Source organism: Oncorhynchus gorbuscha, linkage group LG04, assembly GCF_021184085.1.
Source record: "Oncorhynchus gorbuscha isolate QuinsamMale2020 ecotype Even-year linkage group LG04, OgorEven_v1.0, whole genome shotgun sequence".
Classification (NCBI taxonomy): domain Eukaryota; kingdom Metazoa; phylum Chordata; class Actinopteri; order Salmoniformes; family Salmonidae; genus Oncorhynchus; species Oncorhynchus gorbuscha.
Window position 1 is genome coordinate 52,376,588 of NC_060176.1, and position 25,720 is coordinate 52,402,307.

A 25,720-nucleotide genomic window follows, 5' to 3' on the forward strand; every position below is an offset into this window, starting at 1 on the left:
AACTACTTGCTATTTTGTAACTACTTAGCTAACCCTAACCCTAACCTTAACCCTTGAACATAACTCCTAACCCCTAGCCTAGCTAATATTAGCCACCTAGCTAACGTTAGCCACAACAAATTGGAATTCGTAACACATGTTTTGATAGATTTTTTTGCATATTGTACAGATTGCAATTTGTAAAATCATACGAAATGGATGATGGACATACTCAAATGAATACATACCATACGGAATGTAACACATCATACTATTTAGAGTGTCATGGATTTAAATGTACTATGCTACCCCTGAGTCCAGGTTGCACCAGTCAGCTTACCAGAGTGCTGGGAATGGGTAGCCTACTGTAAACTGCCTTCATTCAGGATGCTACTGTAAGACTAGAATAACTTTTTTTGCATGTGCTTCCTAGCTTGTTGTTGGTTTGATTTCCCTTTACTCAGGGTGTATTGGAGCAGCAGAACACAAGGCGATCAAGTGATCTGCCTTTGGCGTTACGGCTGAAGGGTGCAGGACAATGGGGTAGTTGTAGCCAGCGATGGGCTGCCTTGAGGCAGGGGTCCTCCTCATTGGTGCTGATGGGCCTGCAGGACTCTCAGGGGTCTGAGCTGAGGGTGTTTTTAGGGTGAGCCTTTGTAGTAATCAGTGTTCACATGACTGTAGTGTGATGTAAGGAACGTTTTGTTTCACACAGGAATTATTTTATAAAGTCTACAGGAGTTCAGTTTAGCTGTGACTCCATAGTGAGTTTGATGTATAGTGCCAATGCTGTAGAAACTATCAAGTCTGGAACCTTCTCTCTCTCTCTCTCTCTCTCTGATGGTAGGCTACACTTATCTTAATTTCAGCTACAATACTCTAACACTGGACTTAGGGCTGAGTGATATATATATATATATATATATATAATGTATATATCATGTAATGTAAACATGTATTTCAACATTTTGATATATTGTTCTGGAATTTTCATTTCAAATTGCACGCACAGAGAATTCAATGTTTTTACAACGTTTGTATTTCTACACAGCGAGTGAATGTTGGATAAGATGTTCTCACCCAGTCATGTCTCTGTCTGTCTGGTAAATGTTCAGCAGTCATATGATAAGGAAGCAGCAGCCACAGCAGTGATAGACAGGGAAAAGAGAAAGGGGGCATTGACAGGAAACAGACTCTTGTTCTAGAGCTCTGTCCATTGTGCTTCATTATTTTCTCTGCTTACCCCTGCAGTTCAGTGTGAGAATTAGCTTTGTAACATGGCGGACAAACTGACATACTCTAAGGGTAGCAATGGTAGCTATTGGGACGTAGTCATGTGCAAACAACTAAAAACATTAGCTAAACACACAAGAAACAAACACCAGATATACTTTTTAAGATTGATAAAACCCCTACAACAGCCTGCTAAAGAGCAATGGATGGAATACTGGAATAACAAAGAGAAAAGCAAAATGTATAAGCAGTAGGTTATTGTATGAAAATCCTGCTTTAAAATATGTGAAATACAGTGTTGGATTTCCAGCGTTCATTTATAGAATAGGTCAACTACTGTTAGTGAGAGCAAATATCCGGTGATTGGTTGAATTGCCACAATCGAACATAAATAACTTAATCCAATCTTGGGAAAGACATTTTGTTCAGAAAAGGCTGAAAATAGTCTCCAGCAACTTTTATCAAAAACTTAATAAACTCCCAGAGAGCGAGATTAGTTTCATTGTGGCTTTAGATATGGAATGGCCTTATGGGCCTGTGCATCATCTGCAGTCAAATCAGGGTTCCCTCTGACCATCTAAGAGCCTGGAATCAAAGGGCTACAGTATATCCTGCATTCTGTTCACCCTACTATTATATATTATTTCAGGATAATCTAATCACTTTATTAGACTGCTGTTTAATTCACTAATATCCTACCTCCACATTTACATAGCCAGGATTGTCAAATTCTGATGTAAGGTCCTACGTACTGACTACTGACATGATCACCCTCAGAGGGAAAATGAGGGAGGTTTCAGTTAAATCTTGTGACTCCAATGTATTTTTCTTAAGTTGACCCAATACGGGTTAACATTGCAAGGACATGAACAATCTGTGGTCATAAGATGCTTAGCCAGAGCAGACCATGTAAATTACTTACTTTTAGTGTGACTTTCTGCTCTCCTTTAGCTCCCATAATGTCATAGTGGTATATAATGTCTACACTGTGTCTACACACGGTCAGATTTGAGCTATTTCACAGTAAATGAATCTGGCATTGTGCCTGATATCTAATTACACTGCTCATTTTCCTGTCTCTACCTCATGTTTCCAGCTGATGTTTCCACCTCTGCCTGTTCTCAGTGGGACATGCATTTATTCATACACACTGCTGTGAAATAAAGAGATGGAGAGAGTGGTTGTGGGAGAGCAGGGCACAGTGTCTACAGGTAGGTAAACGCTGGTGGACTGGCATTCCAAAGCCAGTTGTAGACTACTACTTAAGAGTTAGGATGATAATGGCTTGTCTTTCTCCACAGACTAGCATGGGGCAGAATCAAGATAAGGTGGAGGATGAACAGGCCAGCGGTGGAGAAGCGGAGGAGAGGGGGCCCTGCATCGACCTGGAGGATGCAAGTGGGGGCACGGGCGTTGCCATGGAGGGAGGAACCCCCCGTGAGGAGGCCGGTAATGCCGGGGAGGATCCAGGGAAAGCAGCCGCTGAGAATCTGGATGAAGGCCCAGGCAGCGAGCCAACAACACCTTCGGCAGAGAAAAACCTTAGCACTCAGAAAAGGGTGAGTCCTTCCATGGAGGGGGAGGTGAGAGAGGAAGGGGCTGGAGGAGAGGAGGGAGGCAGGACTGCTCTACTGACTCCACAGGATCCGGACAATAGCCAGAGCCCAGAGAGTCACACACAGAGTGAGGTGAAGGCCAGAATACCCAGACAATCCACCCAAAACGAGAGGGATAAGGAGAAGAAGGAGGGTAAAACTGCCAAGATGTACCGTCGAGATGAGAGAACAGCTCCACATCAGAAAAACCCGGAAGAAAACCTCTGCTCTGCTTTAGGGGAAGTTACTGGGCAGATGTATAATCCAGCTGTGGAGAAAACTGATGCCACTGTTTCAATGGGTGAGGCCACCATGGAATACAAGAAGGAGGGTTCTGTAGAAGTTGGCATGGGTGGGACTAATACGGGAACTACTGATGACGTCGAACAAGAGGGAGGAAGAAAGAAGTTGCCTGTTCAGAAAGACCAGGAAATGAAAAATGGAACCGTTGAGGATGAAGACACCGAGTGCACTGATGGAGCTGTAGTTGGTTTGAGAGAACTGAAGGGTCCCTGTAAGACTAAACATCAATCATCATTGAAAAAGGCCAAAGGGAAAAAGTGTCTGTCAGTTGTGGGTGGGACCTTGAACCATGACCATCCAACAGTGGGAAAGGTAAAGCCACATGACAATGAAAACAAGGGTGACATTGAGAAAGAGAATAAAGCGTCAGAGGCAGCAAGATGTGACATCGAGTCTGGCCGGAATGATAATCACAAACAAAGTGAGCTGGACAAGGCAGGATCCCCTACAGTTGACCCTCCCAATCAAGGGGACAAAGAAGACCTGTCCATGGTGCCTACAGTAGGGCCAAGCTCTATTTTGGAGAAGCTACTGAAAAGAAACAAAAATGAGGCGTCTCCAGATCTCTCCAAAGTTAGAAATGTGGTCTCTGTGTCAAGGGACCAATCTGACGACCATGACCAGCTGAAAACATCTGAGACGAAGCCTCCTCCACAGGGTGTTGAGACAGTGGCGATATCAACACCAATATCAGCAGTGAAGGAAACAAAACCAAAACATGTCGTCATGAAAACAACACCAAAATCATCCGCTGATGTTGCAAAGACCGCTCCATCAGATAAAAATATCCCTGAATTACAGTGCGATGTTGAGGAAGAAACCATGTCGTCATCATCCTCTGTATGTGCAACAGAGAGACCCCCTGGAGCAGAAGTTAACACCAAGCCCTGCCATGAGGAGGATCATCCACAAAGTCTGACAAAGAGTGAGCAGGCAGGGAAAACTGCTCAGGACTCCACAGATATAATCTGTCTACCAGCTTCACTTCTAGAGACTGAATCTGTCTCTGACCGAGAAGCGAGGACATCCTCACCAATGGATGAAGCTGACTGTCAAGATTCAGAGCAGGATTCAGCAACAACAGTTGCCTCGCACCAAAACGAGGAGAAGACGATGGAAAATAACCCCCCAGCTGAAACGCAGTCACCAGAGAGCTCACAGAGTCCACATGTTGAGGGCAGGCCCTCCTCGAGGAGTGATGTCATCGCAGAAAAACCTGCATCTTCCTCAGTGTCTGAGGTCATCACTGAGTCTACAGAGTCTACATCCTGCAACAAAGAGGATGATCAAACCACAGAGCCCCTGCCTTTGCACAAAATGGATGAATCCCCCAGCACCATCCCTGTCACTGAGATTCCTCCATCACAAACAGAAAATATCACTGCTGGGAATACAACACCTAGCCTATGCACCTCAGAGGCCTTGGATGATGATTCTATGGAGGAGGCTAAGACCAATAATGACCCTCGTCAAATTACAGACATCCCAGTTGTAGTGATAGAGGCTACCCTTGCCTCGGTAGGAACTGGGATGGCTCTATCAGAAGAAAGCCAATGGAGTATGGATGAGAAGCTTCAGTCTCAAAATGAGACTTTAAAAACAGAGCCTCTGTCACAGCAAGTCACAGAGCGCACCACTGCAGTACATTATGATGAAAAGTCTACCCAGGACAACGACGAAACTGCCTCAGAGTGTGACAAACACCAGGATACTCCTAAATCGAGGCCTGTTTCTGAACTCATAAAGGAGAACATTCTACTACAAGAAAAGCTGAAGCATCCAGATTTGACAAAGCCATTGGAAGCAAAGCCTGATTGGGTTTCGGAGCAAGCCCAGTCTGTGAAGGTGGCTCAAATGTTGGCGGCTTTTGACTTCCCCAAGAAGTCCCCAGAGAAGGCACTGGAGAGGAAACCATCTGTGAGAAAAGGTAGGAATCATCTGAAATGTGCATTATGTGACAGCCTACTGTAAGTGGGGATGAATAACGATAATATGGCACCATGGGGAAGAATGAGAAATATACAGTGGTGGAAAAAGTACCCAATTGTCATACTTGAGTAAAAGTAAAGATACCTTTTTAATAGAAAATGACCCAAGTAAACGTGAAAGTCAGCCAGTAAAATACTACTGAAAGTATTTGGTTTTAAATATACTTCCGTATCAAAAATAAAAGTACAAATCATTTCACATTCCTTATATTATGCAAACCAGATGGCACAATTTTCTTGTTATTTTAATTTATGGATAAGCAGGAGCACACAAACACTGACAATTTACAAATAAAGCATTTGTGTTTAGTGAGTACGCCAGATCAGAGGCAGTAGGGATGCCCATGGATGTTCTCTTGATAAGTGTGTGAATTGGGCCATTTTCCTGTCCTGCTAAGCATTGAAAATGTATTATGTACTTTTGGATGTCAGGGAAAATGTATGGAGTAAAAAGTACATTATTTTCTTAAGGAATGTAGTTAAGTAAAAGGATGCCAGAAATACACTGCTTGAAAAAATAAAAGGGAACACTAAAATAACACATCCTAGATCTGAATGAATGAAATATTATTTTTTCTTTACATAGTTGAATGTGCTGACAACAAACTCACACAAAAATGATCAATGGAAATCAAATTTATCAACCCATGGCGGTCTGGATTTGGAGTCACACTCAAAATTAAAGTGGAAAACCACACTACAGGCTGATCCAACTTTGATGTAATGTCCTTTAAAACAAGTCAAAATGAGGCTCAGTAGTGTGTGTGGCCTCCAAGTGCCTGTATGACCTCCCGACAACGTCTGGGCATGCTCCTGATGAGGTGGCGGATGGTCTCCTGAGGGATCTCCTCCCAGACCTGGACTAAAGCATCCGCTAACTCCTGTGGTGCAACGTTGGTGGATGGAGCGAGACATGATGTCCCAGATGTGCTCAATTGGATTCAGGTCTGGGGAACGGGCGGGCCAGTCCATAGCATGAATGCCTTCCTCTTGCAGGAACTGCTGACACACTCCAGCCACATGAGGTCTAGCATTGTCTTGCATTAGGAGGAACCCAGGGCCAACCGCACCAGCATATGGTCTCACAAGGGGTCTGAGGATCTCATCTCGGTACCTAATGGCAGTCAGGCTACCTCTGGCGAGCACATGGAGGGCTGTGCATCCCCCCCCCCCCCAAAGAAATGCCACCCCACACCATGACTGACCCCCCCCGCCAAACCTGTCATGCTGGAGGATGTTGCAGGCAGCAGAACGTTCTCCACGGCGTCTCCAGACTGTCACATGTGCTCAGTGGGAACCTGCTTTCATCTGTGAAGAGCACAGGCGCCAGTGGCGGATTTGCCAATCTTGGTGTTCTCTGGCAAATGCCAAACGTCCTGCTGTTGGGCTGTAAGCACAACCCCCACCTGTGGACGTCGGGCCCTCATACCACCCTCAAGGAGTCTGTTTCTGACCGTTTGAGCAGACACATGCACATTTGTGGCTTGCTGGTGGTCATTTTGCAGGGCTCTAGCAGTGCTCCTCCTGCTCCTCCTTGCAAAACGGTGGAGGTAGCAGTCCTGCTGCTGGATTGTTGCCCTCCTACGGCCTCCTCCACGTCTCCTGATGTACTGGCCTGTCTCCTGGTAGCGCCTCCATGCTCTAGACACTACGCTGACAGACACAGCAAACCTTCTTGCCACAGCTTGCATTGATGTGCCATCCTGGATGAGCTGCACTACCTTAGCCACTTGTGTGGGTTGTAGACTCCGTCTAATGCTACCACTAGAGTGAAAGCACCGCCATTCAAAAGTGACCAAAACATCAGCCAGGAAGCATAGGAACTGAGAAGTGGTCTGTGTTCACCACCTGCAGAACCACTCCTTTATTGGGGGTGTCTTGCTAATTGCCTATAATTTCCACCTGTTGTCTATTCCATTTGCACAACAGCATGTGAAATTTATTGTCAATCAGTGTTGCTTCCTAAGTGGACAGTTTGATTTCACAGAAGTGTGATTGACTTGGAGTTACATTGTGTTGTTTTAAGTGTTCCCTTTTTTTGAGCAGTGTATAAATAGTCAAGTACAGATATCCCAAAAAATGACTTAGGTAAAATTACTTTAAAGTACTACTTATGTACTTTACACCAATATATATTTGAAGGATTTCTATGCTGAAAGCATTCGGTAACCACAGGCTTTTCTGATCCATAAGTCCAATATATACAGTACCAGTCAAAGGTTTGGACACACCTACTCATTCAAGGGTTTAAAAAAAACATATTTTCGACATTGTAGAACAACAGTGAAAACATCAAAGTTATGAAATAACACATGGAATCATGTACTAACCAAAAAATAGTTGCACAAATCAAAATATATTTTAAAGTAGCCACCCTTTGCCTTGACAGCTTTGCACACAGCTTGGCATTCTCTCAACCAGCTTCACGAGGAATGCTTTTCCAACCATCTTGAAGGAGTTCCCATATACAGTTGGAAGTTTACATACACTATAGCCAAATACATTTAAACTCAGTTTTTCATAATTCCTGACATTCAATCCTAGTAAAAATTCCCTGTCATAGGTAAGTTAGAATCAACACTTTATTTTAAGACTGCAAAATGTCAGAATAATAGTAGAGAGAATGATTTATTTCAGCTTTTATTGCTTTCATCACATTCCCTGTGGGTCAGAAGTTTACATACACTCAGTAAGTACTTGGTAGCATTGCCTTTAAATTGTTTAACTTGGGTCAAACGTTTCAGGTAGCCTTCCACAAGCTTCCCACAATAAGTGGGTGAATTTCAAAATCAAATCAAATGTTATTTGTCACATACACATGGTTAGCAGATGTTAATGCGAGTGTAGCGAAATGCTTGTGCTTCTAGTTCCGACAATGCAGTAATAACCAGCGAGTAATCTAACCTAACAATTCCAAAACGACTACCTTATACACACAAGTGTAAAGGGATAAAGAATATGTACATAAAGATGTTGGTACAGAACGGCATAGGCAAGATGCTGTAGATGGTATCGAGTACAGTATATACATATGAGATGAGTAATGTAGGGTATGTAAACATTATATTAAGTAGCATTGTTTAAAGTGGCTAGTGATATATTTTCCATCAATTTCCATCAATTCCCATTATTAAAGTGGCTGGAGTTGAGTCAGTGTGTTGGCAGCAGCCACTCAATGTTAGTGGTGGCTGTTTAACAGTCTGATGGCCTTGAGATAGAAGCTGTTTTTCAGTCTCTCGGTCCCAGCTTTGATGCACCTGTACTGACCTCGCCTTCTGGATGATAGCGGGGTGAACAGGCAGTGGCTCGGGTGGTTGTTGTCCTTGATGATCTTTATGGCCTTCCTGTGACATCGGGTGGTGTAGGTGTCCTGGAGGACAGGTAGTTTGCCCCCGGTGATGCGTTGTGCAGACCTCACTACCCTCTGGAGAGCCTTACGGTTGTGGGCGGAGCAGTTTCCGTACCAGGCGGTGATACAGCCCGACAGGATGCTCTCGATTGTGCATCTGTAGAAGTTTGAGTGCTTTTGGTGACAAGCCGAATTTCTTCAGCCTCCTGAGGTTGAAGAGGCGTTGCTGCGCCTTCTTCACGATGCTGTCTGTGTGGGTGGACCAATTCAGTTTGTCTGTTACGTGTACGCCGAGGAACTTAAAACTTACTACCCTCTCCACTACTGTCCCATCGATGTGGATAGGGGGGTGCTCCCTCTGCTGTTTCCTGAAGTCCACAATCATCTCCTTAGTTTTGTTGATGTTGAGTGTGAGGTTATTTTCCTGACACCACACTACGAGGGCCCTCACCTCCTCCCTGTAGGCCGTCTCGTCGTTGTTGGTAATCAGCCTACCACTGTAGTGTCGTCCACAAACTTGATGATTGAGTTGGAGTCGTGCGTGGCCACGCAGTCGTGGGTGAACAGGGAGTACAGGAGAGGGCTCAGAATGCACCCATGTGAGGCCCCAGTGTTGAGGATCAGCGGGGTGGAGATGTTGTTACCTACCCTCACCACCTGGGGGCGGCCCGTCAGAAAGTCCAGTACCCAGTTGCACAGGGCGGGGTCGAGACCCAGGGTCTCGAGCTTGATGACGAGTTTGGAGGGTACTATGGTGTTAAATGCTGAGCTGTAGTCGATGAACAGGATTCTCACATAGGTATTCCTCTTGTCCAGATGGGTTAGGGCAATGTGGTTGAGATTGCATCGTCTGTGGACCTATCTGGGCGGTAAGCAAATTGGAGTGGGTCTAGGGTGTCAGGAAGGGTGGAGGTGATTATGGTCCTTGACTAGTCTCTCAAAGAACTTCATGATGACGGAAGTGAGTACTACGGGGCGGTAGTCGTTTAGCTCAGTTACCTTAGCTTTCTTGGGAACAGGAACAATGGTGGCCCTCTTGAAGCATGTGTGGACAGCAGACTGGGATAGGGATTGATTGAATATGTCCGTAAACACACCAGCCAGCTGGTCTGTGCATGCTTTGAGGACACGGCTAGGGACGCCGTCTGCACCGGCAGCCTTGTGAGGGTTAACACGTTTGAATGTCTTACTCGCCCTCCCGGGTGGCGCAGTGGTCTAGGGCACTGCATCGCAGCGCTAGCTGTGCCACCAGAGACTCTGGGTTCGCGCCCAGGCTCGGTCGCAGCCGGCCGCGAACGGGAGATCTGTGGGGCGATGTACAATTGGCCTAGCGTCGACCGGGTTAGGAAGGGTTTGGCCGGTACGTAGGCCAAACCCTTGTCTCATCGCGCACCAGTGACTCCTGTGGCGGGCCGGGCGCAGTGCACGCTAACCACGGTGTTTCCTCCGGCACATTGGTGCGGCTGGCTTCCGGGTAAGATGCAGTGCAGCTTGGTTGGGTTGTGTTTCGGAGGACGCATCTCATCTCTCCCGAGCCCGTACGGGAGTTGTAGCGATGACACAAGATAGTAATTACTAACAATTGGATACCACGAAATTGTGGAGAAAAGGGGGTAAAAATAAATGTCTTACTCGTGTCGGCCACAGAGAAGGAGAACCCTGTTAGTGGGTCGCGTCGGTGGCACTGTATTATCCTCAAAGCAGGCGAAGAAAGTTTGTCAGGAAGCAAGACGTCGGTGTGCGTGACAATGTAAGAAATAATACATAAAAAACTAAATTCTGCAAAGTTTGCTAAGGACTATTTTTTAAAATTAGATTTAACCAGGCAAGTCCGTTAAGAACACATTCTTAATGACGGCCTAGGAACAGTGGGTTAACTGCCTGTTCAGGTGCAGAACGACAGATTTGTACCTTGTGGGTTTGAACTTGCAACCTTCCGGTTTATAGTCCAATGCTCTAACCACTAGGCTACCCTGTCGCCCTAGAAGCGAGGCAGCCGTCTTTGTCTGTGCCATCTTAAGATGGCCTGATTTCACGCTGTCTCTTCTGAACAGTTGATGTAGAGATGTCTGTTACTTGTACTCTGAAGCATTTATTTGGGCTGCAATTTCTAATGAACTTATCCTCTGCAGCAGAGGTAACTCTGGGTCTTCCTTTTCTGTGGCGGTCATCATGAGAGCCAGTTTCATCATAGCACTTGATGGCTTTTGCGACTGCATTTGAAGAAACTTTAAAAGTTCTAGAAATGTTCCCTATTGACTGATCTTCATGTCTTAAAGTAATGATGGACTGTTGTTTCTCTTTGCTTATTTGAGCTGTTCTTGCCATAATATGGACTTTGACCAAATAGCCCTATCTTCTGTATACCACTGATTGGCTCAAATGCATTAAGGAAAGACATTCCACAAGTTAACTTTTAACAAGGCACACCTGTTACTTGAAATACATTCCAGATGTCTACTTCATGAAGCTGGTTGAGAGAATGCCAAGATTGTGCAAAGCTGTCATCAAAGCAAAGGGTGGCTACTTTGAAGAATCTCAAATGTAAAACATTGATTTGTTTTACACTTTCCATGTGTGTTATTTCATAATTTTGATGTATTCACTATTATTCTTCAATGTAGAAAATAGTAAAAGAAAGACATCCTTGAATGAGCAGGTGTGTCCAAACTCTTAACTGGTACTGTATATAAATAATGTGTTTTACATGTTTTTTACTTAGTTATGCAATGTATCCCAATACCCACAGATCTACCTTCATCTAGTGGCCCTAAACAATGTGGCTCGGGTAAACATTTGGTGTGCTGATAGGATAAAGCTACTATTTGTAATACTTGTTGAATGTGGCTTATTCTGCTAAATGTGGCTTTGTAAAATGATGCCATCTTGTGGCGATTAGAAAAAAAACTCATGAGGTCCATTATTTAAATAAATAAATAATTGACAACGCTTTTTCTCCCCAATTTCGATCTTCAATTCATGATCTATTAAATCTAATAGCTAAAATACCTGAAATAATATTTTGTCAACAGCTGCAGAGGTAGCAGTTATAGTAATACACCACACCATGTGTCTGGATGACATTTGCATAGCTGCAGTTCACCAACCACTCCCATGCCTTCAAATTGTTTAACGTCTGCAATTAAAAGAAAAGATAGAGGGGGGATTATGTCAATGGTTTTTGCTCCACAAGTTTCTGATTTTTGCAGGCGTTAACATTTTTCACACTGAAACAATATACAGTATGCTGTATGTATGTATTGTAAACTGGGTGGTTTAATTCTGATTGGCTGAGGGCCGTGGTATATCAGACAGTATACCACGGGTATGACAATTTATTTTTACTACTCTAATTACGTCGGTAAACAGTTTATAATAGCAATAAGGCACCTCGGGGGTTTGTGATATATGGCCAATATATCACGGCTAAGGGCTGTATCCAGGTTGAGTGTAAGAACAGCCCTTCGCCGTGGTATATTGGCCATGTACCACACCCCCTAAGGCCTTACTGCTTAATTATACCAGACTCAGCTCTAACAATGATTGGTGGCTTTGGCTGTTGCTCACCTATAGAGTACCACAGTATGAGTCATAATACCCATAAACCATATACGTGTAAGAGTCTCTGGATCAACTATCTAATAACTAAATGTAATAATGAATTTTGTTACATTTCTTTACATGGACAATTATTTAACTGGCTTTTGCAAGTTTTAAATTGGCACTACCACTTAGCAAAGGTGTCGGCAAGAGATGACGTGCAGGAGTTTGCATGAGGTCTACTTCGATACTAATTGTCAAATATTAGAATAAAAAGAGCTGAATATATTGATAAGTCACCTTGTCCGAGAGAGATTTGATATTGTTATCAAAAACGTCATGCCAGGGTAAGCTTACACGAATCACAGACCTTATGTTAGGTGTTCCTAAAATTCTCTAAGGGAAAAACGATTGGCCCTATTTCCAGTTTGACCGCTAGGTTTTATGGGTATTATGACACCACTGGGTGCTCTTGTCCAAAAATGCCTGGGCAAGCCATAACTGAGGCGGGGACAGGGGGCGGGCGTTGTATCCCGTGCAGCAGTGACAGGGGAAAAGAGAGCACTAGGCGAGTTGTCAGCGGCTTCAGCTGGATACACGTCGGGAGTCCTATTTAAGATCATTCAACAGCCAGGGATATTTTTTAAAACTTTGATCTGGAAGGTACGTCTTGTTGCTTTATGTTTACTAATATTGTACACACAGTTAGCGACATTCCTGCTTGGTTGATTGTATATTCAACTGTGCCGTCTACGCTTTAGTTAAGTGACGTTAGCGAGGCAATTGCTTGGGCTCAGTTAAGAAAGCTAACGTTAGTTAGCTAGTACAGTTAACATTGGCTAGCTGAATTAGGTTGACCACGTTTTCAACGTCAATGAGTTTGCTACCTAGCTAAGTTAGGTTACGTCTGCTAGTTAGCTACCTTGTTTCTCTAATATTTATGATCGCCTCCATGCGGAATGAATGGCCAGTCCAGCAGCCAGTTGGGGTGGGGTATATTAGCCACGACATCGTCATCGTATCTGATGAACCAAACGAACCTGCGGTTCCACTAAAAAGAAGAGGATGAAGACTAATGTAATTTAGCGTCAAACTGAACGAAATTAGAGAATATTTAGGTAACTGGAAAGTCTTGATTCAGAGAGCTTCATTCAGCGTTCAGCACGCAATGTCATTTGGGTGTGTTTGTAACAATTTTGAGTACAATCAAATCAAAGTATTTTGTCCACCGATACAATAATTCCCTGACGGAAGCGCATTGTTCCCGCAGAAGTGTCGTTCTTTTTTTAAGAACATAGTTGCAATGATTGCACCACTTTATTTTAAATAGTTCGAGGAATAGGCTAATAACCTTACGTTTAATTCTGACGGAGCTTTCTTGAGATGAGACTTGTTTTATGTTATGTCTGGAAAAATAATATTCTGTAATTCTAATTTGTTTGGTGGAGTCAGGAGGACCAAGGGAGAAGGAATAATGTACTAGCAAGTCTAACTGCGCTACCGACACAGCTATGTTTCAACGATCGATTGGGTCAAATTAAGTGGATGAAGATATATTTTAGTGAGACCATAAAGGCGTTATGATTTTATCTGATTTATTTGTATTTTTGTATCCCCATAAACATTCCTCTATTGCTTACCTTCTAGCAGCAGCGGGTGCGCGGTGATGGGTCACCATGAATGGCCATGTATAATGCCAACCTACTTGTGTGACTTGGCTAGATGTGTTGAACAGCCATAGCTTTTATCAGCATTTACACTTTTCAGTCTGCTAAGTAGCATTTTGACCTTTTGACAGGCCATTTAGATTTTTACTGGATTTTGGTTTTCAGAACAAAGTGACTTGCCTATAAATTATTAGCCTTGATCCCCCTCAACACACTTTTATTCAAATAGTTTTTTTTTGTAAGTAGCTTGGGAGTTCCCTTCCATTGGAGAGATTGAATGTGAGTCGTGGGTGCAGGACTGGCCATTGCTAGCTGTCAGTCGGACACCACGGTCATGTTTGGTCTGGATGTCAGGACACATCAACCTCGGGCTGGCTGGCCCCTCAGATCACACCGTCGTTTCCTTAGAAGTCTCTCCCCTGCCTCCTATAGCTCTGCTGGGAGAGGAAGTGGGTCAGAATGCAGAGGGAAATTAAGTGTGAGATTCAAGGAAGTGTTAGGCTACAGAGGATGCAGCAGGGAGAGGGGTACTGAATCCCAAATCACTCCCTTGCCCTTCCATTTGCGCATTCATGTGCGCCTCCACCATAATGCACAAGTGTCCCAAAGCTGAGTGAGTGAACATTATTGAGGGTTATAATTAGACCCTCCGATAGCCTCTTCCGGCAAGCCATCAAGGCTGTAGGCTTCAGAGCTAAGTGCTATCCCGACATGCACTGCGATGTGGTTGGATTTTAAGCAATTTGATACAAAAGAATGGAGAGGTGTGCCTAATAATGTCACATGCATTTGTTAAATAATAAAAGTATGACATTTTAATTAAAAGTGGAACATTAATTGCACCATTCAAGTCACGATGTGTCCCGAAGTTGATTGGTTTATTGATCCCCTTGCCACTCTCTGGAAGTCACCACCCTGTGAGTTCAGTCAGCAACACGTGACAACGAAGTGCCCTCAGAGATTTGGTGGGGGTGGTTTGGGATTCGTGGAGAGAGGACTCAATGTCGCCGACCCCACTAACACCCCTCTTCTCCATCCGCATTTGTATGAATGGATTCCAAGATGAAGGTCCTTAAGAAATTCACGAGAACACAACAAGAGCACACATTTTCAGGTAGCAATTCTGTCTATTGGTAATTTAGAATGTAAACTTCTGTTAACATTTTCTACATTAAGTCAGAGTCAGGTTCTCTGTGCAAGGTGCATCTGAGTCCACATCACCAAGGTGACGAGGTTATGCCTTCCTCCTGAGACGACAACTCTACAGGAAAATTAAATGATTAAACTTTAAATAGGAGTTTAACGATTGGGAGTACACAAAAGCAACTAATTAAGCCTACAGCCCTACACATAACTTTTGGTGGTTTATTCAGCCAATTTCTTTCTGCCCTTTGGAGGTGTCAAATCATCATGCACACCTGCTCTGTACTCAGAGTTCTTGCTGGTTGTTTATTTGTAGACTAACACAGATTTATTATATTCAGATGTTTTTAAGCCAAACGGGCATGTTTTATATACAGAAGTAACACTTGTTCAAATAAACAGACTAGGCAACTTGTAAAAACAATATATATATAAAAAAAACATTTAATAAAAGCATAACAGACAAAAGGTGGTTTAATCATGGATTTAAAGTACAAATATGATTTTTAAAGACATAGGGTTTGTTTAGATTTGACTTTCAGAGATTTTGTACACAATGTTAAAGATTCAAAGATCGGATTATCACACCCAACACCATTAATGATTCAGTCATGATGCACTATGACAGTTTTTAGAACTCCTAACCCTCACACAGGTGCATGATAAATGTATTCCATCCAGTGATTAACAGCATAGCCAGTTTTACATAAGCGCTTAAAATGGGATGAAGACTGTCTCTTTGTTTGTTTAGGCACTTGGACCTTGGTGCTGTAAACATGACCCATCATGGAAAGGTGTTGGCGTCTTGCCAATAGTATCCTCTTTTGTGGGACGCCAAGTTTAATGCTGCGTTTTTAGATGGTATGAGATAGACGGCGAACCAGATGTCATTGTTTTCATGAGCGCACATGGTAAATGCCATCAGCCGGCACAGTAGACTTGCCGCCAGTTCAAAACTTGGGACTTGCCGCCAGTTCAAATATTTCAACTTTTGCCATCTGCCATAACGTTGTTTTCTACTGGATGTTGATTTGCACTGTTTGTTTACTGAAATCACCATAGCAATGCATACAGTTGTGCTGGCTTGCTTTTGCCGTCACCCGCTGTCTTGCTTTCTTATCCCGCTATACCGACTGGTATGATGCTTTTTGCATCCCTCATCTAAACGCAGCATAATGGTCTTTTTGTCCGCTGCATTTCCTCTGCCCTCTTCTGTGTGCTGCCAAACCTGCTGAGATTTGTTGAACTTGAGGGTGATGTCAAGATAGCATGTGATGTGTCTGTAACTACAGTGCCTTCCTAAAGTATTCACACTCCCTGACCTTTTCCACATTTTGTTTTTACTGCCTGAATTTAAAATGGATGTTTTGTCACTGTACTTCACACAATACCCCATAATGTAAAAGTGGAATTATGTTTTTACAATTTAAAAATGAAAAGCTGCAATGTTAAGTATTCAAACTCTAAATATGTTAAGAATACATTTTTCTTTAGTCAGAATAAGTAGGATGGAGTTTTGAACCACAGCCTAATTTCTGTACCCTACACATGCAATTATCTTTATGGTCCCTCAGTTTATCAGTGAATTTCAAACACAGATTCAACCACAAAGACCAGGGAGGTTTTCGAATACCTCGCAAAGAAGGGCAGACATTGAATAGCCTTTTGAGCATGGTGAAGTTACTAATTACACTTTGGGTGGTGTAGCAATACACCCAGTCACTACAAAGATACAGGTGTCCTTCCTAACTCGCTTGCCAGAGAGGAAGGAAACAGCTCAAGGATTTCACCATGAGGCCCATGGTGTTTTTAAAACGGTTACATAGTATAAAGGCTGTGATTGGAGAGAAACTTAGGATGGATCAACAACATTGTAGTTACTCCACAATACTAACCTAAATGAGAGTGAAAAGGAAGCCTGTACAGAATACAAATATTCCTGTTTGCAATAAGTAAAACTATGCCCTGAATATAAAGTATAATGTTTGGGGAACATCAAACACATCTCTGAGTACTGCTCTTAATATTTATAAGCATGGTGGTGGCTGCATCATGTTATGGGTATTCTTATCATCCCCAAGGGAGTTAAAACTGAATAGAGCTAAGCACAGGCCAAACCTGGTTGTCTGCTTTCCAACAAACACTGGCAGCCATTCACCTTTCAGTAGGGCAATAACCTTACCAAGATGACGTTGAAAGTTCCTGGGTGGCCTAGTTATTGTTTTGAAATAAATCTGCTTAAATCTATGGCAAGACTTCAATGGCTGTCTAGCAATGATCAACAAGCAACGTGACAGGACTTGAAGAATTTAAAAAATAATAATGCAAATATTGTCCAATCCAGGTGTGCAAAGCTCTTAATTAAAGACTTACCTTGAAAGAAACACAGCTGTAATTGCTGCTAAAGATGATTCTAACATGTTGAATACTTGTAATCAAGGGTTAGGGTAGGAATGTTTTTCACTTTGACCTAGAATATTATGTTTAGATCGTTGACAAAAAAATGACAAATACATTTGAATCCCACCTAACACGTGTGGGAAAAGTCAAGGGGTGTGAATACTTTCTGGATGCACTGTAGATGTGACTTACTTGGTAAGTGACCAGGATCATGTAAGGATTGGATGAGCACACAATTCAGCATGATTTCTGTGATGTAGTCTTCTGGTCAAAAATAATTGTTTCATCACAACTATTGCCCACAGTTTTTTAAATGTATTTTTTTACCTCCTTTAATGGGGTTCATTGTCTTGGTGGATGTAACACAACAGAACCTTGCACCTTTAAATCCTGTGCTGTGATGGTATAACATTTAACCTAGGCCTAGGTGGTCTGTCTAAAGCCTGTCCTGATTTAAGTAGCTTTATAGGATTGGTGGCGTGGGCTCTCATGTCTTAGAATGAAATGGGATTAGTGCATGCTTAGACGAAGGCCTTCATTTGAGACATTTGACATCTTTCATTGTTATAGTTTAGGCTAGACCCTGGCAAGATCCTGTAACGGATCCTGATGTTCCAGTTTGAAAAATCAAGGTGAAATGGCGAATGCTGCCTTGTCCTTACTTGACATTTGATGTGCCATTTGAACATTGTTTGAAATGTCTGACTCGTCCAAGCCTAGATAGGTAGGGAGATGAGTGGATCAGTTCCAGTGTCTCGTCTTTTTGCACTGGATTTGTCTGTATTTTGCAGGATACATTATTCTTGCCTTTGTCCTCCCAGTCCCATGTTTTGTCAAATAATTCAACATTCCATTGAACTGCGCTGCAGACATTGTGCCCGCATGGTATTTTACAACAAGCAGAGCACAGGCCACATGGTCACCCAGGGGCAGAGAGGGGTGAAAAAGCAGCACCTTATCTCAGTTAAGAAAAGTGGTGGAATGTAGATGGAATTGGATTACAGTGGTTCACTGTGGCTTTGGTTACAGGAAAGGGATTTCATGTTTGGTATCTCTCCCTGCGTTCTGCGTGGCAAAAGTACATGGAGAGCATTGAGGTGATGGTACAGAAAGAAAAGCCTTGGGACAACATGGATGGCAGACTCTGTGGCAAGAGAGGGGCCACTCCAGTGTGGTGGCTATGTGGTTAATTGTTGGTATGTTATTTAATTAGAGATACTTAACCTGTTGCAACGAGCAATCCCATATCCGGGAGCGTAATTATAGCCTCAAGCTCATTACCATAACACAACGTTAACTATTCATGAAAATCGCAAATGAAATGAAATAAATATGTTGGCTCACAAGCTTAGCCTTTTGTTAACAACACTGTCATCTCAGATTTTCAAAAAATGCTTTTCAACCATAGCTACACAAGCATTTGTGTAAGAGTATTGATAGCTAGCATAGCATTAAGCCTAGCATTCAGCAGGCAACATTTTCACAAAAAAAAGAAAAGCATTCAAATAAAATAATTTACCTTTGAAGAACTTAGGATGTTTTCAATGAGGAGACTCTGTTAGATAGCAAATGTTCAGTTTTTCCAAAAATATTATTTGTGTAGGAGAAATCGCTCTGTTTTGTTCATCACATTTGGCTAAGAAAAACACAGAAAATTCAGTCATTACAACGCAAACTTTTTTCCAAATTAACTCTGTAATATCGACAAACATGGCAAACGTTGTTTAGAATCAAACCTCAAGGTGTTTTTCACATATCTATTCGATGATAAGTCACTCGTGGCAGTTTGGTTTCTCCTCTGTTCAAAATGGAAAAATGCACGCACCTGGAGATTACACAATAGTTTTGACGGAGGACACAGAGCGCACACCTGGTAAATGTAGTCTCTTATGGTCAATTTTCCAATGATATGCCTACAAATACGTCACAATGCTGCAAACACCTTGGGGAAACGACAAAGTGTAGGCTCATTCCTTGCGCATTCACAGCCATATAAGGAGACATTGGAACACAGCGCCTCAAATCTGGCTCACTTCCTGTATGAAATTTCATCTTGGTTTCGCCTGTAGCATTAGTTCTGTGGCACTCCCAGACAATATCTTTGCAGTTTTGGAAACGTCAGTGTTTTCTTTCCAAAGCTGTCAATTATATGCATAGACGAGCATCTTTTCGTGACATATCTTGTTTAAAACGGGAACGTTTTTAATCCAAAAATGAAATACTGCCCCCAGAGGTTCAAGAGGTTAATGTGCACTCACTGACAAACATATGGCAAACAAATACCATACAGATATAGCATGTGGTGTAGTTATTATGCATTTCATCATCAAATAGGTTGTGGCTTTGCTTTCCTTGATGTCATAGCCGTTTAGCTCGTCCTGTCAGTTGAGGACGCGAGGCCTTGTATCTGTCAACAAAATAAGCTCTCTCTGCATAACTTTGTAAATCACTAGTATCCTCTGGGCAAATAGCTTTTAATTGACAAAATGACCAAATGGAACATATTTCATAACTTGTAAAGAACACACACAGTCCTGGTAAATTCTGACATGTCAGGTGTTTGAAAAACATGGTCATTGCTCCTTTTCTTCTTTTTCTGTGCCCTATTTTATTGGCCACTTTTGGCAAGTTTTTCTCTCTTGAGTTTGAATCCGTACCAACGTGTGATGTGAATATAGCCCAGTGATTGAACAGATTCCAATTTTGATGCTGTGTGTTATGAAGTGGTTCCATCATATTTGGTCCTTTTCTAATTCTGATCTCTTTCCTTGGCTGACTTTACTCCTCTCTTCTTCACATAGAGCCTGTGTGTGTTGTTGGGATTTCCTGGTCAAATCTGCCTGGTGATCCCTGCAGTGAGCTATGAAATTGAGTGCTTGATAATATCAGCACCGGTCTGGTTCCCAAGTAACCACTATGTAGTGAGAGTATGTTGAAAGAAAATTGTGAAATCTATTTGGATTGACATTGTTCACCTTGGCTTTGGTTGACCTCCTGCCAATACCCCATGTACTGTACCATGTACTTTTTAAAGTCCCTTCTCTTATGTTGTCAGTGGCTCTCACATGTAGAGAGGGAGAGACATGCTGGGAGTTTAAAGCGGAGAGGATGCTGACCTGATCTGTCAGTGTGGGTGGGGGGATTGGGATCAAACAGGATATGGCCCTTCCTTCTCATTTCCATGTCTGTGTACAATTTCCCTTTACTCAGGATTCAGATTGAACAGTAAACCAACCTTTCCCCCAGCCTGATACTGTCTCTATTTCCTTGTTTGTATTGTTTTGCAGCGATCCCTGTGGAACATTGTTTGGGTTGGGCAGTATTAGCGTTGCAGGCTTCTTATTGACAAACCAGTTTTGGCACTGATAGCCGTAGACAGAATGAGGTAACCATGCTGTTAGAACAGGGTTTTCTTCTGCATCAAAATGGGGCTTAGGTGGTGGGTGTGACTATGGGCGTGGCCAATGGTACAGTCACTGATCACTGTTTGTCACTCCTGTTAGCCGCAGTGACAATGTAGCCATTTTAAAGCCTATTTCCTGCAATAATACATTATGCCATGCCGTATGTGATCTGAGTGACTCAGACATTGTACTTTTTTTTTTAAATAGCGATTTTAAATTCTCCTTGTCTTGCTTTTATTTTGGTGAGTTAGTTCTCTAAGATCTTATTTAAAAAATAAATGGGTCCATTTTATATTTTCTACATCTCTGGTTTTAGTCTTAAGTTTAAACTTTTCCATCACAAATTAGTTTTACTGTTCGGACCATAGGCTGCCTGCCCGAGAATTTCTAAACAGAAAACAACCTGTAATAGTAGGCCTAATTGTGATGCATGAACATAACCATGTATGGCGTTAGATTGTGACTGAGCTGCAAGGGAAATAAAAGGCGTTCCCTCCGAGCAACTACAAGGTCTCGCGCTCCTCTTTTTGACTCTCTTCACCTCTTTTCAGTAACTGCTTCCCAGCCTTATGTCAGAGCATAACAATGTGCCTTGGTTTAATAGAAGGCAGCAGTCCCCACTCCCCAGCACTCCACTTTGACTGTTTGGTAGAGGGGAGTGGAGTCCTAACTATCTGTGCTCTCAAGGAAAGGGGGGATAGGCTGAAGTAGTGGTATGCAGAGAAGGATTAAAAAAAGTCACACTGGTTCCATTTCCTGCTAGTCATTTCCTCAGGCTGAGGGTCCTGGCCTATCAGTGGCAGCCAAAGCCATGGTGTGATCCTTGGTGGTCCTCCTTTCTGTCTCTCAACATCACTTGAAGTTGAGAGATATCTGACATCTCTGTGATCTGACTGGCCTGTCCTACGATCAGTGAACCACATGACCCAGGAGACAGTAGAGGGAATGACAAGGCACCCTCAGGAACAGTGACACATGGCTGAGACTCGAATTGGTAACAACCCTCTGTCGCCCCGCTGGTGGGGTAACTAGGCAGATGAGGCCCAGACTGGCCGGCTCAAGCCACTAGTTAGCTTGATCCAGCTTGGAGCTGATCTGTCATCAGTATTGTGGAATAGTTATAATGTTAAGGCTAGATTTTAATAGCGCTGCTCTCGGATCAGTTTTCTGTCTTTCAATCCTATCAGTATTGACACATACTTCAACGACGCACTTAGCGAAGGTGTGTTGGTGGTGTTTTGGGAAACATGTTATATTTTGCTATTGTTGGAATGATGCATCCAATTAAACACTCGTAAGCCTATCTTCCATCGCTATCAGAGAACCCAGCCCTGGCTAACCTTTAGAGGGATACTTTGGGATTTTGGCAATGAGGCTCTTTATCTACTTCCACAGAGTCCGATGAACTCGTGGCTGCCACTTTTGTCTGTCCAGTATGAGGAAGTTTAGGGCCTCATTGCCAAAATTCCAAAGGATAATTTTACCCTATCAAGCACCAGTACCTCTACTCATGTTGGTGCTCTATTGTATTTGTTAACCTTGACATATGAATTCAGAAGAGACCCCTTGAGGACTGAATACAGTAGTGCAGGTCCAGCCTGGAAACTGGTTGATTTAATCTATCCACCACCAGTGGTGACTGAGGATGCTGTGTGCAGCAGGAAGTATGTGATATCCTCCTGTAGAGGATAGGATAGCCAGGCTACGGTGCTCCGTCATGCAAGACTGTCTGACCGAGCTCTGTTACACACCTAACCTCCCCCGCCCACTCCGCTATCACTGTCACATACCACAGTTGTAAAATCCCAGTGTGCCTTAAATGTTCATTTGTGGAATTTCTTTCCTCAATGCGTTTGAGCCAATCAGTTGTGTTGTGACAATGTAGGGGGGTATACAGAACAGCCCTATTTGGTAACAGATTAAGTCCATATTATGGCAAGAACAGCTGAAATAAGCAAAGATAAAATAGTCCATTACTTTATGACAAGAAGTTCAGTCAATACGGAAAATTTCAATATTGAAGGTTTCTTCATGTGCAGTCGCAAAAACCATCTAGTACGACGATGACCTTGGCTCTCGTGAGGACCGCCACAGGAATGGAAGAACCAGAGTTACTTCTGCTGCAGATTTACCAGCCTCAGAAATGGCAAATAAATGCTTCAGAGTTCAAGTAACACACATCTCTACTGTTCTGAGAAGACTGTGTGAATCAGGCCTTCAAGGTCGTATTGCTGCAAATAAACCACTACTAAAGGACACCAATGGTGGTGTTATGGTGTGGGTGTGCTTTGCTGGTGACACTGTCTGATTTTATTTAGAATTCAAGGCACACTTAACCAGCATGGCTACCACAGCATTCTGCAGCGATACACCATCCCATCTGGTTTGGTCTTAGTCCCACTCATTTTGTTTTTCAACAGAACAATGACCCAACACAGCTCCAGGCTTTGTAAGGGTTATTTGACCAAGAAGGAGAGTGATGGAGTGCTGCATCAGATGACCTGGGCTCCACAATCCCCCGACCTCAACCAAATTGAGATGGTTTGAGATGAGTTGGACCCCAGAGTAATGGAAAAGCAGCCAACAAGTGCTTTGTGTATGTTGGAACTCCTTCAAGACTGTTGGAAAAGCATTCCTCTTGAAGCTGGTTGAGAGAATGCCAAGCTTTCATCAAGGCAAAGGGTGGCTGTTTTGAAGAATCTCAAATATAAAATATATTTTGATTTGCTTAACACTTTTTGGGTGACTACATGATTCCAAATGTGTTTAAGTCGTCACTGTTATATAATGTAGAAAATGTTAAAAATAAATGAAAACCCTTTAATGAGTAGGTGTGTCCAAACTTTTGACTGGTACTGAATATCACATCAATCTACTGCCAGTCCAGCTCTCTGTTGTCCTCAGAGCAGTAGCCTAATGTAGCCCCTTCAATGTTTTCTTTTACATGTGGAGAAGTTTGCATAATGCCATGAAACAACTTTTCTTTCCATTGTTTTAAGAGGTCAAATAGCCTTTTTATCAAAATGTTCCCTGTCTTTTTGTTTGGAGAAAAGTATTATCTGTGTGTGGCCTAATTTATGGCATGAAGTTGGGCATTCTGCTCTGTGATATAATACCTGTTAAACAGAACTGATCTGACCGCAGCTTGCCTTCAAATACTACTCATGGACATAGGGTTTAATTCACTGTGCTGTTTGTCTATGGCTGCACCTTCTCTCATAAATGTTACGTTTTTAAACATTCCTTGGCTGGTATTTTACTGATGTTGCTAAGCAGCGTCTCGGTGTTTGTAAACATGGCCTGGAGACCTTGCTGTGACTTGGCAGGGTGTCCAGTCTCAACTATAGGGATGGCTGACTCACAAATTAGGCTAAAACTGACAACTGGTTCATTTGGCCAAACAGAGCCAGCCTGTCAAGCACGTCCTTACTGAACTGAAAACGCTTCTCCACTCTTGTGGTCTCAGTCAAAGATGTCCCAGCCTCAGCTAGCTCGCAGCATATCTGCAAACTGCCAATATCTGTAGCCATGGCCCTGCATTGACCCCTGATGCAGGGGCCGTAACGCATAGCAGAATGTCCCAGCGTGAATTGCTCCTCACCAGGGTTGGAGATTTGTGGTCATTATGCATTCAGGTCAGGCAGACCAGTGTGGAGACCAAACTGGAACAGCAGGATGTTTGTCTGACTATAAGGGGGGGGGTATATGGTTCATTGGGTTGGACAGACAAGGCCCTGTGATGAGCAGGAGGGTAGCTGGGGCTGCTCTGCTGGTGGAGGTCCTGTCACAGCAGGAACAAAACGCTCATTATCCATGCATCGTTTCATCCTACTCATCCATCTGTGGATGATGTGTAGTAGACCTGGAAAGTGTTGTCTGTTAGCAGCAGATGAATCACTGCCGACGGAGAGGAACCCTGTTGACGTTATTTATTTAACCATACTTTTGTCGTAATGGAACGGGTATCAAATGTACCCACTATGCGCTCTAACGAGACTGATTTTGGTTTACTGTGATAATTAGCCATGGTCCCTCACACATTCTGGGGAACAACCAGGCTCTGCTCTGACTGAGCCAGGACCCTGGTGAGCTCTGCTGTTCAGTGGACTGCCAGTCAGTGATTGCCTCCCCATTCTAGAGTTGGCTTCCTTCAGCCAAGGGACCATATGGTGCCATTAGACCCGGTATGAGGAGAGTGGCTTTAATTGAACACTTGGAGTGGCCCTAAAATGACTATTTCCTTCCTATTAAACATGGACACCACGGTTTGTTCCTGAATAAAGCTGTTTTGTGCACAGTTTCTACCACTCTGACAACTTGGCACCATAGAGGACTAAAATGTCTGGTGTCTACATGTCTTCCTTTATCATACCTTCTTAAGATAGTGTTATTTCTGGAGTTGGAGTGTGTGTGATCTGCATTGGATCGCAAGCTGTCTGTATGGAATCTGCAGGTTCAGGCAGCTTGATGGAAACTCATACAGGTTGTTGCAATGCTCTGTACTGGGCAGCTGTAAGCAGGCTGTTTCCACTCTGTGTTCCCTCAGCCTTGGATAATGAGGACATACGAGACTGGGGTCTTGTATGTCCTCAGCTTGGTTCGAAGAGCTGTAGGCCTACTGCGCTAGTACAGTATGGTCTAGATCGGCATGGTGGTGTGAAAAAGGGGAAAACTGCCCGCTGTGACTTCACCTAAAGCTGATGGGTATTAGGCAACCTTCAGACCACACAAAGAGGGCTCAAACTACGCAGGCCGCCATGCCAAAACCTCAAACGTCATTAAGGACATTTGAGGCATTTTTTTCTCTCCCAAGTTTCTGTCCAAATGTCTAAATTCTGTGGTAATTCCCTACAGCTCCCAGTTGGCTTAATGCCTGTCCTTTCTCACTCACTACAGTGTGTTTATGTTTTTGGCAGGACAATACACTTGATTGTTTACATTACCTGTTTTCTCTTTCACTCACTCAGTTTATATCAGCAGCACACAATCATATTGTGTGAAAAGACAGAGGAGCATGGAACAAATCTTGAAGCGTTAGCTAAAGTGTTGTGTTGTGGCCATATTGTTCCATACAGCTGTTATGGCATCACTTTATACAGAGTTTTGTGTGGAAAAAGCT

General features: G+C 43.1%; 2 protein-coding genes across 2 annotated transcripts in view; both read left to right on the forward strand.

Moving 5' to 3' along the window:
* Positions 1 to 508: 508 nt before the first annotated feature.
* Positions 509 to 24,144, forward strand: si:ch211-108c6.2 (uncharacterized protein LOC559375 homolog). The gene is made up of 3 exons (XM_046344933.1): positions 509 to 625; positions 2,514 to 5,037; positions 24,068 to 24,144. Exons 2-3 carry the CDS (start codon positions 2,520 to 2,522, stop codon positions 24,142 to 24,144), a joined length of 2,595 nt encoding a protein of 864 aa, XP_046200889.1. The 5' UTR covers positions 509 to 625; positions 2,514 to 2,519.
* LOC124034257 (coronin-1C-A) overlaps positions 12,496 to 25,720 on the forward strand; it is a 54,215-nt gene continuing 40,990 nt past the window's right edge. Inside the window, exon 1 of the mRNA XM_046347188.1 lies at positions 12,496 to 12,650. The gene's annotated coding sequence lies outside the window, so the exon portion shown is untranslated. The remainder of the gene's footprint in view (positions 12,651 to 25,720) is intronic.